The 15,391-nt window shown below is 41.7% G+C and overlaps 1 protein-coding gene across 2 annotated transcripts; it reads right to left on the bottom strand.

Annotated features, from left to right (window-relative positions):
• Positions 1 to 15,346, bottom strand: cpxm1b (carboxypeptidase X (M14 family), member 1b). 2 transcript variants are annotated; one of them, XM_026183895.1, is made up of 15 exons: positions 14,335 to 15,346; positions 12,716 to 12,871; positions 10,170 to 10,279; positions 9,933 to 10,072; positions 9,559 to 9,643; positions 8,554 to 8,713; positions 8,372 to 8,463; positions 7,642 to 7,765; positions 4,299 to 4,495; positions 4,017 to 4,196; positions 2,897 to 3,094; positions 2,714 to 2,810; positions 1,003 to 1,142; positions 820 to 922; positions 1 to 539 (listed from the first exon to the last, which is right to left on the bottom strand). In XM_026183895.1, the coding sequence occupies exons 1-15, from the start codon at positions 14,705 to 14,707 to the stop codon at positions 232 to 234; spliced, it is 2,463 nt and encodes an 820-aa protein (XP_026039680.1). In that variant the 5' UTR covers positions 14,708 to 15,346; the 3' UTR covers positions 1 to 231. The 2 variants fall into 2 exon arrangements, with proteins under 2 accessions (XP_026039680.1, XP_026039671.1); XM_026183886.1 differs by lacking the exon at positions 12,716 to 12,871.
• Positions 15,347 to 15,391: the final 45 nt, after the last annotated feature.

The raw sequence follows: 15,391 nt of genomic DNA, 5'->3' as shown, positions 1-15,391 counted from the left end.
TTCTCTTATAAAATGTGTTCATTCTCTTGAGCTCAAAGAAAACAATATGACATCACATACATTTTTTTCCCCAGAAATCAGAATAATTAATGTGGCTTTCGCTGCAGACTTTTTCCTAAGTTGCTCTGCTGCTCCACAGCAGAAGATAAAAACATTTCTAATGTGTGAATCCTGCGAAGGTGGGTCTTTGAACCAAGTCCTGCTTTGTTCTCGCTTTGATCACGATCATTATCACACCCTCTTTGCCCGTTTTGCAGCAGCAGCAGCGCGTCTCCGGTTGATTGCCTTGGTGGTGACACGCAGCTTCCGCATGCGTAGCTGCCGCAGCCTGAGCTGCAGGTCTTTGGGAAGTTTCCCTCCCTTCATCAAAAGCTCCTTCAGCCTCTCTTTGGGCATCTTAGTGAGGCGGAAATCACAGATTGTGGGGTAGTGGTCATACATGACCTGGCAGGTGCGGGAGGAGGGGAAGTAGCCCTCTGCGGTGGCCGTCACCCGATACTCGCCGGGGTTCAGCAACCGCCAGTAATCGCCATCGGCCACTGCAGAAAGGAAATAACAGAAGGTGGCATGAGGAAAAGTATCAGTGCAGTGGACTATCACAGTATACACAAACATCCAGAAAACCTTATTTTTTTCCTTTATTATAAAACATGCAAAAAGGGCCAACATTTTATCACGTTATCAGATTTCCACTTAACATCATGATAAAGAAATAATTAAAAATGTCCAGAATCTATTGACAGGCTATTGATGTTTAGTTGCTTCTGTTATTCTTACCACCAAAACTGATTCAATATCTGACGTGAAATAAAAATGTACCTGATCTAATGTGATGATTAATGTCATCGACTTTGATAACGGCGTCTGCTATTCCAGCCCCCGTATCCTTGTCGCGAACCACACCCTTAATACCACGATGCACCTAAAATAAACACAGCCTTTAAAAAAATTAAATAAAATGATAATCAAGCCGTTCATAAACTAAACCTATAAGTAATATACCTGCTCCATGTAAGTCAGCAGAGACTCCCTGTTGTTTTCCCACTCGATGGGAAGTTCGCTGGCGTGAGGAAATTTATCACAGGACAACTCCACAGTCACCTCGAAGCAGTTGGTGTGCAGATAGCTGAAGTCATTCATACCTGAAAGTAAAAAAGAAAAATATGACGAACTTTATTTATTCAATCCAAGTTATGTTTTGTGCTGAGGTTTTTCTGGTGTTGAGTTTATGTTTTTAAAGACATAGTCATGTTCAGCTAAATCAAACACATCTTTGGTCACCTGCTAGGAGAAACCCTAGTTTATCTGTTCTGACCCGAGAGGTTTCAGTCATATTTCAGCTCTGCTTTCAGAACAAAATGAAGCTAGTGAGGCTGATCTGCGCCTGTGAATCTTACTAGTAGGGATGGGTACCGGTATCCAGTGCCATGATGGCAACTAGCAAACATCATCATAGCTACATGCGGCTGTCTTCTTGTTTGATGACAGGTACTCCCTTCACCCTGGCCAAAAAGGCTAAAATGACCAAAGAAAAAGTGGAAAACAGTTAAACATGAGAGGTTTTTGGACAAAGTTTGTGTTTTTTCCATTGTTTAAGCACTGCTTCCAGCCAAGAGTGATACCATATATGCCCCATAGCTGCAGAAAAGGCTAACATTGTTATCTTTTTACAAAAAAACAGCTGAACATGAGAGGTTTTTGGACCAATTTTGTGTTCTCCATTCTTTAAACACCGGTTTGAGCACCGTTTAAGCACCGGCACCCTTTCAAAAGTACCGGTTTGGCACCGGTATCGGATAAAACCTAAACGATACCCATCCCTACTTACTAGGGACCTTGGAAAAAACTGTGACCTATTCTAATGTTTGTCAAACTACGTCTTTACTAATACATAGGTGTCAAAACCTGTCATTAAGGGTACAGAGGTTGTATAATATCGTCTTTATCCATTTAGTCTCCCCTATTTCACCCAAAGCATCTTATTTACTTTTAAATAGGTGTGCATATGTATACCATCAGTTTCAGAGCAACCAGGTTTGTTAGCAAGCTGAAAAACACTTTTAATATTTTGACAGCAGCACTTTGTAATACAGCCCATGACAAAGGCCTTAATTCCTCTGTAAATAAATGAAAATTAAGTGCAGTTATATTTACCTACATATACTGAAAGTCGGGGTCTCGAACTCCAGACCTCGAGGGCCAGTGTCCTGCAGGTTTTAGATACCACCCTGGGTCAACACACACTAAATCAAATGAATCAAATCACCTGAATCAAATGATTAGTTCATTTGATTCATTACCTCAACAAGACATGTTGCAGAGGTTGTTTAGCCATTTAAATCAGCTGTGTTGGATCAAGGACACATCTAAAACCTGCAGGACACCAGCCCTCGAAGCCTGGAGTTCGAGAGCCCTGACTTAAAGGTAGGCGCACCAGATTAACAGGGTAACAAATCAGTTTTTCACAGGTAACAAAGAAATGATTATACTATTATTAAATTTAAGCAGACTGAAAGTAACCTAGTAATGCATAAGTAATTTTAGGTAGTGAAAAAGTTAGAGTTAAGGTCACATCTGTCTGCAGATTCTGATGGTATTAATTTTGTCTTGTAAGCTGATAAAGGAGATAAACAGAATAAAAATTAAATGTTAATTTAAGAAACAGAACAGAGATTTAAGCTTTAAATCTGACTTTAAAAACACTCGTTCTTACTTCCAGGCACATTGTGCCAGTCGGCTCCATTGATGATGTTGTTGTATCTCAGGAAGTCCTTGTTGTGGCACGGCCGGCGGTCATGGTTGGACATCACCTGTTTTATATTACGTGTAAAAGTACACTGTTCACTCACTTTCTTTAAGGCGTTTTGTAGTTTAAGAGCGTGGAAGGAGCAGTCACCTGATTGGTGCTGGCATACACTACCGCCAACCAGCGGAAGAAGCTCTCATCAGCGGTGGGCGTGTGCTCACGAGGCGCCCAGTCCCGTGTCATGTCGTATGGGTAGGTGACCACCAGCTCTCCACCGTGGAGGTTGGCACCCAGAACAAATGGGATGTTCTGCATCCAGCTGATGACAGCTCGGGTCTCTGACGCCACCTGATGTTAAAGGTGGCGAGTTTGTTAAAACTTGCAATCAGGGTAAACTCGACTCTGTTTTAGGTGACATTTTAATGGCAGTAAATAGTGGACGGTATCCCCAGAAAACATGATGCTGTGGATATCTGTCCACCTTTTTAGCTGTTTTACAAGCTCTAGCTGTTGTTTGTTCCACAAGAAACAAAGAAGCATCAATTATAACCCTCCTGCAGCTCCTTTCTTCCTCTACCCACTAGATGCATTTGAATTAAGACATCCTTCAATGTGTTGTATTGAGATTAACTTTGGGATCGCAGGCAGGAGGAAAGAGGAGACAAGGAGGCACAAATTAGCCATAAGAAACATTTAGGTATGACTCATCACAATCTAAGAGTGAAACCTACAAAATTACAGGAAGAAAAACTGGAAGCTTATTAAAAGGACTTTGTCCTATTGTTAGAAAAACTAAGTTTAAAATATCTGTTTTTATTTTAAAAAATTCCTTTTTCTTTCTATTTTCCAGTTTAATTTTTTAAATTACATTTTTTAAAATGTTTTTATTTGTTTAATGTTTTTTTAATTAATTAATTCATACTGAAAATCGTTATTTATCACCCAGACAGTCAGAGAATTTTAAAGTTAAAAATAAAATGTTAAATTTAGACATGTTTGGTTTGAACTATCCCTGCTTCTGAAAGCCTCCACATGACCCTGGTCCACGTGTACAGGTTGTTTTTACTGATGCCTTTTCTCAGGACTGAATCGATGTAAAAATACTATGACCCGTCACCGTCGTGTTTAAACCGTTAGGATTAAAACGCCATTAAAGTATCAAAGTTTTAAATCATTCTACAATAAAATATGAAATTGAGAGGCAGGAAAACAGGTGATGGAGATGTTTTTCGTGTGTGTGAAATGTGTGTTTGTCACTCGTGTGTCTCACAAAAGCTTCTTCGGTGGTGTACTGTTCAGGGATGGGGAAATAGTGGTTGATGAGTTTGGACCGGTCTGTCTCCAGCTCGATGGCGGTCCACATCACTGAGTTGAGGTCAGCAAAGTTGTGGTTCATATCGATGCCTTCATAGCTGTAACGTCCCAGCGACCAGCCTGCCAGCTCTGAGCCCTGAACGTCAAAGAAAACAGGATTAACTCCTTTCAGTTCTGGTAATTTATTACTCTCATGTCTAGTGCTGACATTCAGAGCTGACAGGGGAGTTTCCTGCACCTTTTTAAAAGCCATCTCATATCCATCGGGGTTCATGGAGGGCAGAAGGTGGATGCGGGTCTCTTTGACCAGGTGCACTATGCGCTGGTCTCCCCGTTTATACTCCTGGCAGATGTACTGCATGAGATTTAGCAGGAGCTCTCGTCCCAGCACCTCGTTTCCATGCATCCCTGCAACATATCGGAACTCTGGTTCTCCTGCAGGGGGCGCCAAACACAGAGATGGGAAGGCTGGCTCATACCAGACTTTTACTTGTCATTTGGTTAATGCCTTTAAAGATTTAAACACAAATCACATCAAAATCCTTTATGTGCAGTGGATATCATATGCAACAGCTTTTAATACACGTGCAGTTTGATGTTTTACATGCAGAGTTGCACAGATCAGTGGGCCACATACTGCACATTCAATGGCAGGTACCTCTGAAATGTCACATGTTATTCTGAGAAATGCTCATGAGGAGGACTCTGAGCTCACTTCACTGCTAACAACAAATACGGCACATAACACTCAGAAAGTTTTCAAACAGCGAGCTGTGCTGTAAGCAAATATATTTTAAATATGAAAATGGCTCCGAGGCTATTTAAAACACTTTAAAGCACAGATTTAAAGCTCACCCATCCATCCAACCTATAGAGAGATATATATATAGTATAATAGCAGCTGGATAGCGTATTGGTAAGACTACACGCCTCTGGAGTGGGACTTTCAAGTTAGACTCTCACCTGGGGCATCTGTATTCAGCAAGGGTACTAGGCTAGACCCCTCATGTTGCTCTCACAGCTAGAGATTGATGAGGTGCAGCACACATGCTATGGCAAGGGGGAGCCAGGATGACAGGTCGGGGGGGAGATATCATCACCCCTCCCAGTGTGGTGTTCTGGGATTATACCAGGGGACCAAGTATAAGATGAGTATGGGGGCAGATTTGCATTCAATTTCTTGTTCACGCTATGTTTAAAGGTCATATTCTATAAGATAAGATAAGATAAGATAAGATAAGATAAGATAAGATAAGATAAGATAAGATAAGATAAGATAAGATAAGATAAGATAAGATAAGATAAGATAAGATAACCTTTATTAGTCCCACACGTGGGAAATTTGTTTTGTCACAGCAGGAAGTGGACAGTGCAAAAGTTATGAGGCAAAAATTAGAATACAATAAGAATAAATACAGTACACAACTGTACAGAATAGAATACAATAAAATACTATATACAGTAGAATAAAATAAAATAAATATACAATAAGATAAAAATAGAATACAAATACAAATACTATATACAACTGAGTAAAAATACAACGATGACAGAAAGGATTATTGCACTTAGTATTATTGCATATGTATGGATGTGTGTGCTTGATCAGTTAAAGTCTTTATTATGGAGTCTGACAGCAGTGGGGAGGAAAGACCCGCGGAATCTCTCCGTCCCACACCGTGGGTGCCGCAGTCTCCCACTGAAGGAGCTGCTCAGTGCTGTCACAGTCTGCTGCATGGGGTGGGAGATGTTGTCCATCAGGGATGACAGCTTAGCCGCCGTTCTCCTGTCACTCACCACCTCCACTGGGTCCAGAGGGCATCCTAGAACAGAGCTGGCCCTTCGGATCACCCTGTTCAGTCTCTTCCTGTCCCCAGCAGAGATGCTGCCGCCCCAGCAGACCACGCCATAAAAGATAGCAGAAGCCACAACAGAGTCATAGAAGGTCTTCAGGAGTGGGCCCTCCACTCCAAACGACCTGAGTCTCCGCAGCAGGTACAGCCTGCTCTGCCCTTTCCTGTAGAGGGCGTCTGAGTTATGAGTCCAGTCCAGTCTATTGTTCAGATGAACACCAAGGTACCTGTAGCTGTCCACAGCCTCAATGTCCATACCTTGTATGTTCAGTGGTTGCAGTGGAGAATGCTTAAATGCTATAAATATGACCTCAGCTTCAACAAAGCCATCATGGTAAATGGCAAACGGCCTGCATTTGTATAGCGCTTTTCTAGTCCCTAAGGACCCCAAAGCGCTTCACACTACATTCAGTCATTCACCCATTCACACACTGGCGATGGCAAGCTACATTGTAGCCACAGCTGCCCTGGGGCGCACTGACCGAGGCGAGGCTGCTGGACACTGGCGCCACCGGGCCCTCTGACCACCACCAGTAGGCAAACACGGGGTTAGTATCTTGCCCAAGGATATTTGGCATGCCGCCAGGAGGCAGCCTGGGATCGAACCACCAACCTTCAGATTAGTGGCTGACCTGCTCTGCCACCTGAGCTACAGCCACCCTTATCAACAGCACCGTAAAATAAATCAGAGAAAAGAACAATGAAGAAGATGTGGTTAACCAAACAAGAGCACAGATTTAAACCCAAACAGACCCCAACCTCCCCCCGACTGACTTCAACATAACAACCTGAAGTGATTTTTTGGCGGGAAATACCCTACCTACCACTCTGCTGCCACGCGGGCTGAGTCGATGAGGCCAAAGAAAACATTTGTACACCTTAAAGCAAACGAGGGAGAACTCTGGACTGTTTATGTCTCACACAGTAGTGCACTGTATCTGAAGAAGGGCTGAAAGACACGGTCAGAACCAGTATACTGACCTGCTGACCTCTTAGTTTACTGTCTCATTAGGGGAGAAGCGGCATGGCAGCACAGCACCATGTGGAAGATTCAAGGTTTAGTTGAAGCTTTAGATTGGAGCTTTCTTATGAAACAGTGTCTGCCCAGATTAAACGGTAAATAAAACTGTAAATATTATAGACATCAATGAAAAGGCAAATTATGTTGAGGAATACTTTGACCTAGATGGAGCATGTACAAAGAGAAAAAAGAACAGGCTCCATGATTAACGCCTGTGGAACTCCAGATGTCATAACAGCTGATCTGCAGGAGTATTTTCTAGTGATAGCTGAGAAAATCCTGAGTTTAAGATAAGATTTAAACCAGTAAAGAGCCAAAGCCCTGACTCTTCACAGTGTTCCAAGCTCTCAATAAGTAAATAATGATTGCAGCTTTGTGCCATGTTTCTAATTAGAAATAAGAAGTTCAGCTTCTGAGAAGTAAATTAAAAAACACCTGTGAGGAGGAGGTGGACGTCATGAACACGCACAGAGCACCACTGCCATCCTCAGGGAATTTAGGGTCTTCTGCTTTTTTGCGTTGCACAAGGATACTCTGACATCCAGACTAGAGGAGTCAGGGATTAAAACCGGAAACCTTCTAACTAGTAAGACTAGATTAAGCTTTGATTTGTGTTAAAAAAAACCAAATGATTTCACTGATGAGCTTTTCTTCCTAGAGTTAAGCTTCCCTCTCCTGCCGCTTTCACATTTCTCTGTAAGTCTCACCCAGCTCGTGTTTTCCTGGATTGTCGGAGATCTCCATGACATAGAGCTTCAGCCCCATATAGCTCTTCCCGATGCTGTAGATGCGCGTGATGTCAGGGCACTCCTCTTGTACTGACTTCATCAGCTGTTAAAACAAAAAACAAAAAAACGTGTTTCACTGACACAGTATTTCAAAGGGCAACTGTTTTGTAGCCTCATTGGAAGTGTGTTAAGCTTAGATGATGCCCAGATAAAATTCAAGTGCATCATTTCAACCCATCTCAGCGGGAAACAAATGATATGTATAAAAATGTGGGGTAAATTATTTTACAAACGGATTATTAGAAATTAATTATCTGAAGGTTCCTCATTTAGTCTGAGTGTCTTTGAACCATCTGAAGTATTTATCCAACACTTCTTTTAGGAAATTGAAGTTAAAAAACTGCCAAAGAACGCATAAAATACACATACAAAGTAAGTTAGATGGCACAGAGAAACTTCTTGTCACTGAAGTGGAGTATAAACATTTCATACGTCTACATCCCATAAATCAGCCATGTCAGACCTCTGGCTATGTTTGGGGAAGGTGGACCTGTGTTTGCTTTGGTTGTTTGTTTTCTGACCGTCAGATTCAGACAGCTCGTAGTGGCAGCACAGTTCATTCAACAGAATGAAACCTCTGTATATTTGCTTTTGGTCAGACCAAGCAGACCACACACACATTAAAATGTTCAGGATATAAAACAAACACCTTTCTCATCTCCTTATAGTTGTGGTGTCTGAAGTCCAGCTTGTCTTTGGACTCTGTGGGCTCTGTCTGCCATGGATAGATACTGTTTGGATCTGTAAAATGGGAAACGTGTGTCACTTTAATTAAATACTTATATCTATATGAATGTAAAAAAACTATTTCCAGCTAGTGGCCTCTTATACCTGAGAGTGCACAGCCAAACACCTCAGCTCTCAGGCAGATGTGCCCCTTCGTCCCATTCTGGTACCAGGACTGTGGGTTGATCCGAATATAGCGTGCCACTGTGGAAGTGTTGAAGAGGGCGAGGACGGGTGTCTCTGCATCTTGGTTTCCTTCAAATATCTGCGACACAAGGACACATTTAGGTTAACGACCTATAATACAAATACGATTTTTTTAGTAATAAAAATATAAAATTGTACTGTAAAAACTATTTTCATAACTGAATATGAGCACATTGCTCTATCACTGCAAACCGTGAATTTTAACGTCAGTTTGTGCACGCTTGTCATATTTTGATCTCCTCTGATTTTCACCACCTGAATTCAAAAGCCCCGTGGGGAAAAAAAGAAAGAAAGAAAAAGGTTGGACAAAGCACATCTGGCACATCGTGCCAGCTGTGGCTGAGTCACACATGCCAGACAGAGCAGGGGAAAGAACAAACCCCAACAAATCTGCACAGTTAAACCAGTTTTTGAGTTTTCAATAACCGAACGTCACAAACTTTGCCCTCACACTGTAAAAATGAAATAGCATATAATCTTTAAATGTGCTGCGTCAACACTATGGACCAAACTTTCCTTTACAGGACTTTGTTGGAATGATGGTAACAGCTTGCGGGTAAATTAAACTCTAATGGCTTTTCCTTTTTTTGTCCATGAAGTGGGTTCAAGCTTCTGTGGTGGGAGTAAGAATAACGCAAAGTTATTCCACAAATACAAGAAAAACACCCCCCCCCCCCCCCCCCCCAAAAAAAAAAAAAAAATCCCTAAAAGTCAAGTGATAGATCAGTTTGCTTATATTATTTTGGCCTGTATTCTTTCATAAACATGCAAAAGGCTAACCCGTTACCTTTAACAGATAAACCCGAGACAAAGAACGGCCTCGTGACTCCTTTTATAACCAGCTTAGAAAGTGAAACGTATACACAGAGTAGAGGGAAGATCAGAGCTCGGGTGTTCACTCACAGCCTCTTCAGTCCCGTTCATACATGGCTTCCAGACCAGTGTGTCATTGCTGAACTGCACCTTGTAGGTATGCACAATGTCCCAGCTGTTTGTGAACAGAAAACACACATCTGGGTTGTAAATATGGCACATGTGATATGACACACACTTTTTAACTTAATCAAGACATTACCAGGTTTCTGAAAAAGAGCACAAACTGAAGACGGAGCAAAGCCTGCTTTTATGTGTCTTAAATTAAGTAACATTGAGTAACATCTCACAGTAGGCAGACTTTGGGAACACTATCTTGGACTTCAAAATGAAACAATACTTCCATTCTGTCCTGAAACCAGTTTCCCAGCAGGCTTACTGATTTCTAACCCACCAGCACTGACCTCCAGATGGAGTTGCGCCCCTGCAGGATGACACCAGTAAAGCGAGTCAGCCGTCGAGCGTCAACCTCCAGCCACTGCTTCTTATCTCTGTACTGAGCACACCAGGCCCCATCATAGATATCTCCATCCTCTATTCCAGACTGCCACACACAAGTGGAATGCACAGTGTTTATGATGCTTCTGCAAGTATAGCCTGAAGTGCAGCGGTGGATCTTTTTTAAAATTCTGCGCAGTCACCTGGATGTTGAGTCGACCCCTGTGGGGACCCAGGCCTCGGCGCTTGTAGGACGAAGCCCTCAGCTGTGTGTCTTTGACCTTCAGTGACTCGAGACCCAGTGGAGGACATTCTGAGACAACCAGCAGGGCTTTATCAGTCATTTCACTTAATTATGAATGAAATTACAGGAGAAGGGGTGAATTCGAAGAAGTGTGAGTTCGAAAGGTAGAAGTCAGATTTTTTTAGAACGTTATTAAAAGACAGAATATCTGTGAACTGTCATTTTCTGATAATTTAGTGCCATCAGACAGAACACACTGTTGGAAAAAAGGGTTTTCTTATTTACACTGAAGCACGTTAGATTATTTTAAAATGCAGATGTTCAAATCAAACTTCCAGGAACTTGTGGCTCAGTGCGCTTTGACGCCCTGCATCAATATGTGATTGTATAAAATATTCAGCCGCATGGATGCATTGCATTTAAACAAACATAACCGTGCCTTGTACATATTTTACTGAACACATGCACACACGTTTCTCGTGAATAAAAAGCTGAGAGTTGACCCCTCAAAAGCATTTTTCACGTTTTTTTTTAGCAGATTAGATAAAAAGGCAGATGCTTCCATACAAAAATCGCTTGTATGATGAATTTGGAAATGCTCATCATTATTGTTGACCTTTTTAGTGGGCAAATCTGAACCCCTCTGTACGAACGCTGAGCGGAAACATAACTATTATTCTTTTATGTTTTTAAGATTTTCACTTGTTCAAGTGTCTTCAACCCTGATGGGTTTACAAATTAAGTCAAAGGCAGCAGGTAGAAAACAGAGAAAGCTGAAGCACTGAGGTTTCTGTAAACCTGTTCACGGGCTCTGCAGCCGTGAGTCCTCGGACAGACTCTCATTGTCTGCTGGGTTCAGCTCGGTTCAAAATGCCTCCTCCTCTTAGGAAGCTTTATTAGCTGCTAAAAAGCGTTGGGCCAGAATATAGAAGTAGCATAAATGAATGCTAAATGTTGATGGCATTTCCTGTAAAGACCCTTTCCCCCTTTTGCCTTGCACTCCTGTAGGATCTCCTTCGAGTTGCTTGTGAGTCAAAATGTGTCTTTGTTGCTGCTGACCACGGGAATCCTGCCAAACCACAAATTTATTCTCAAACTTCTGAAGCGGAGCCAAAGACAGCTGGCAAACTCACAACGATGCCCGGATTACACTCAGCTTTGACTACATTAAAGGAATCCACAACTGAGCTGATTAACTGTGTAAATAAATCCCACCAGGAGTTTTTCTAGAGGTAGAAGAGCATTATTGTGCGTCTTTCATTGTTCTCCAGCACTAAAGATTTCATCTTTCATTTAAAATGAATGAAGCCATAGAAGATGTTTTCCTGACCCTGAATCTGACCTCTGTGCTGGTTTCCCATTTTTCCCAGACTCGCTCTTTGCTGCTTCCTGTTGTTCTAAAGTTCAAGTCAAGTCACACTCATATTAACTTATGCATCATGCTGCTGATGAATGAAGGCATGAAAACACCTCCGCTAACAACCAGGAAGAGGCAATATTATAAGTTTGACACGTACTTATTCTTAACATGCAACATTTTCTGTCATATCACTCACTGCTAATCTCACCCCAGCACTGTCTGACAGGCCTGCATGGATTTTAACGAACATCGGCTCTGATTTGACATGACATGACAGCTTGCCTACTAAGCATTTATTTCTAGCCAGCCTCCACTGAGCTAACCTTCGATCATTCCCTCTGTACACACAGATTATGCAGACAGATGCACTATACACACACACGCTTACTCAGCTGGCACGATTTCCAGTCTAGTACACAAATATGAGATATGTACTGTATATACAAGGGAATATGCACACGGCAGAAACCAGACTGTGCATAATCACACTAGTAACTACAAAACACTTCTATTCTGTGATGTGTGTTAACTACAGGGACTAAGTTCGGCTCAATCATACATGAGGGACAAAAATCAAGAGACGCTAAGAGTAAAAGGAAGCTAGAGGAAGATAATAAAACTCTTCAAATTGAAGTGAAGGAGGAGGAAACTCATTGTATATGGTACAATACATCATCGCTTATCGTGTTCCCAATGTAAATAAAGAAGACTGGCAGAAGCAGAAAGGTGAAATCTGTGAGCAGTTCAGCAAAAGTCTGAGTCTGCACTTTCTTCTTTTTAAGGGCTTCAATGAATCAATTTTGCGTTTGTATCATGAATACCTGTGTTTTTAAAAGTAGCTGCAGGTGGATGGAAGCTGCTGCCAGGCTTTAGTTTGAGCTTGCACTGAATGAGTGTAACACACAGCAGTTATACATCAGGCTTTACATATACAGTATGCCTCCATTCAGCACTGCCTTGAGTTTGATTGTCACAATATTAAACCCATAAATGGCTCTTATCTGAGCTAGTTTAGGAAATAGTTTGGTTTGTGGCTGCCTGGTGTGAGTGTGACCTGACAGCTTGACCTCTTTCAAGCAGGAAAAAGCAACCAAACCTGTCTGATGGGCATACTGTATACTTTGGGGCTAACCCCCGATACATACGTGGGGCTGTTTCTGTGGCCACTGATGGGCTCACTCTTTTTTTGACCTGGGGTTTTGCTCTTTCAGCAGCATTTAGCTTCTTGCCGATGACTTTGGGTTTCTTCAGGACCGTTTTGGGCTTCTTTGCTACCTTAATGCCTCTGGTGGACCTCTTTGCTATAAAAAAGCAAACCATTTGATACACAACAGGGCATGCATTCCTCATACCACATCAATATGCAATATTTTAGACAGGACACTTTACAATGGAACTTTGCTTTCAAGGAAAATAATAATAATAATGGATTGGATTTATATAGCGATTTTCTAGGCACCCAAAGCGCTTTACAATGCCACTATTCATTCACTCTCACATTCACACACTGGTGGAGGCAGCTACAGTTGTAGCCACAGCTGCCCTGGGGCAGACTGACAGAAGAGAGGCTGCCATATCGCGCCATCGGTCCCTCTGGCCAACACACCAGTAGGCAAGTAGGGTAAAGTGTCTTGCCCAAGGACACAACGACCAGGACAGAGAGCCCAGGGATCGAACCGGCGACCTTCCGGTTACAGATGCGATTTCCAACCCCCTGAGCCACGGGGCAATCGTGGCTCAGGGGGTTGGAATAGCTATATTTCAATCTCTTGCAGAGAACTAGATGAGACTCTCATATATTTCTATTAATAATGAATTGGTCTGCTTATTTTAACACAGAAACGGGAAAAAGCCCTGCACAAACAATCAAATTTAAAAATTCAAAAATATTTAACTATGGAGACAAGGCCAGCTGTTTCTTGGTGCTGTCCATCATTTTTTCATGCTATAATAATAATGTACGGTTTAATTTTTGAGGGTGAGATGACTCTTGCCAAGAAAGCAAACAAGATGTTACTCCCTGTGCCCCAAGTCTGTGAGACAGTTAACATGCACTGTCCTTCTTGAATTAAATAACGAGCTCAATAAACAAACTAACAACCCCTGCAGTAGATGTTCTGGATATGCATCTGCTCGCTGTGCAGTGGAATATTCCTGCATTACCAACATTACATGTGACTGGTTTTAAGAAGAGTTGCCTTCTGTTTTCTGCTCTCAGGCATTGCACAGCACATCTGGTTTTCATCAGCGGAAACACACGGCTAAAATGTTTCACTGCACCCTCTGCAGAATGTGGAACATCCTCCCCCAGCCCTCGGACAATGACTCTCCGACCGCAGATATGAAAACACTAACACAGTCCTTTTACACTCCGAGTATCTACAAAACTGTGGCTTCAAGTTGTTGTTGAAAGTCTGTCGCTTCATCAGTGATTAATGCGCCCATGATTAGAGTTGGTAGACAGTTTGTTGCATCTAACTTTCAAAGCAGAATTTACATTGAATTAAAGTTTTGGCTGCTTTGTTCTCTTTCAGTGTCACCATGATGCATTTACACTGAAACTGCTTTACCACATAGGCTTTTTGCTTAAGGGAAAAGTAATGACCAGTAAAACCAAAGGACAATCAGTGGAGTTCATTTGCTCTCATGTAAGCTTTTCCATGAAGGAGAACCCTTTGAATTTAACAATTTGTCATCAATTTGAGATTAAACAGCATTAAAGAAAATGAAAAACAGAAATAAATATCAGTTTGTGTCCACTCACCCAACTCTGGAGGACCTTCTTCTTCTCTTTCAGTTGTTTTACCAGCAGCTTCACTCAGACTTTCTGGAGCTGTGGTGGGTTTGCTTATTGACTTACGATACCTAGTTGTGAATCCTGCGGTGGGAACCTCAGTGGTATTGGGTTTCCCTGCAGAAAAAAGGCTCTCAGTTGAAGTTAGAGCTGTGTTTAAAGCCACAGTGGCTCTCCTTGAGGTTGTGCCATCTGCAGGTCTGCTTATAACAACAACAAATGAGCCACAGTTCAGATAAAAAAGCACAGTGATGAGCAGAAATCCTGCCATAGCAACTCTCCCCTGCAGAAAACCTAACACGAACTTCTCATTCAACCTCTGTGACCAGCTGCTCTGCAGCATCAAGTTCACAGCAATGCAAACAACTTCCTGTTGTATATATATATATAGAAGTTAAAAAAATAAACTTTAGTATGATGTGTTTTTGGCTAAATTAAATAAGACTTCAAAAAGCTTAAAATAAATTGAGCCTTAGTCTGTGTGGAATTCTTTTTTGTTGAAAAAAGTAGGATACAAATAAGTAATTGTTCATTGGTGTAAGAAACCACCACATCCTTCTTACATGCTGCCATTACAGGAAATAATAAAAGGCTCCAGAATCTTTAGAATAAATGACACTTTAATAATTTTCTGAAATGCTCTTGACTTGGTAAAATAATCAAAACAATTCTGGTGACAACAATCAGAGTAGAGGTACATTATACTTTTCACATTTGCGCTTTTATTTTGAAGGATTTACAAACCTTCCTTACCTCGCTGACTGACTGGATGCTCCTCTCCTCTGCAGAGCTGCTGTACCAACAGCCATGCACCAGTTTATTCAGGGATTAAACGCAGAGGCAGAGAATTACCAAAACATCTTCCAGAACTCGGGGAGGCAGGAAATTAAATGTAGACCGAACTGCCTTTAAAAACTTCAGATGTTTTGTGAAGCTTCTTTTTTTTTTTTCTCGCCTTTAAAATGTGGAAGATTTCTTGAATTACCGGTATGTCGCAATGATTCAAAAGCACTGGAAGGGATTATTT

The sequence above is a fragment of the Astatotilapia calliptera genome, chromosome 2, assembly GCF_900246225.1.
Source record: "Astatotilapia calliptera chromosome 2, fAstCal1.2, whole genome shotgun sequence".
Lineage (NCBI taxonomy): Eukaryota > Metazoa > Chordata > Actinopteri > Cichliformes > Cichlidae > Astatotilapia > Astatotilapia calliptera.
Note: the sequence above shows the minus strand (reverse complement) of the source record. Positions and strands in the feature narration are given on the sequence as shown.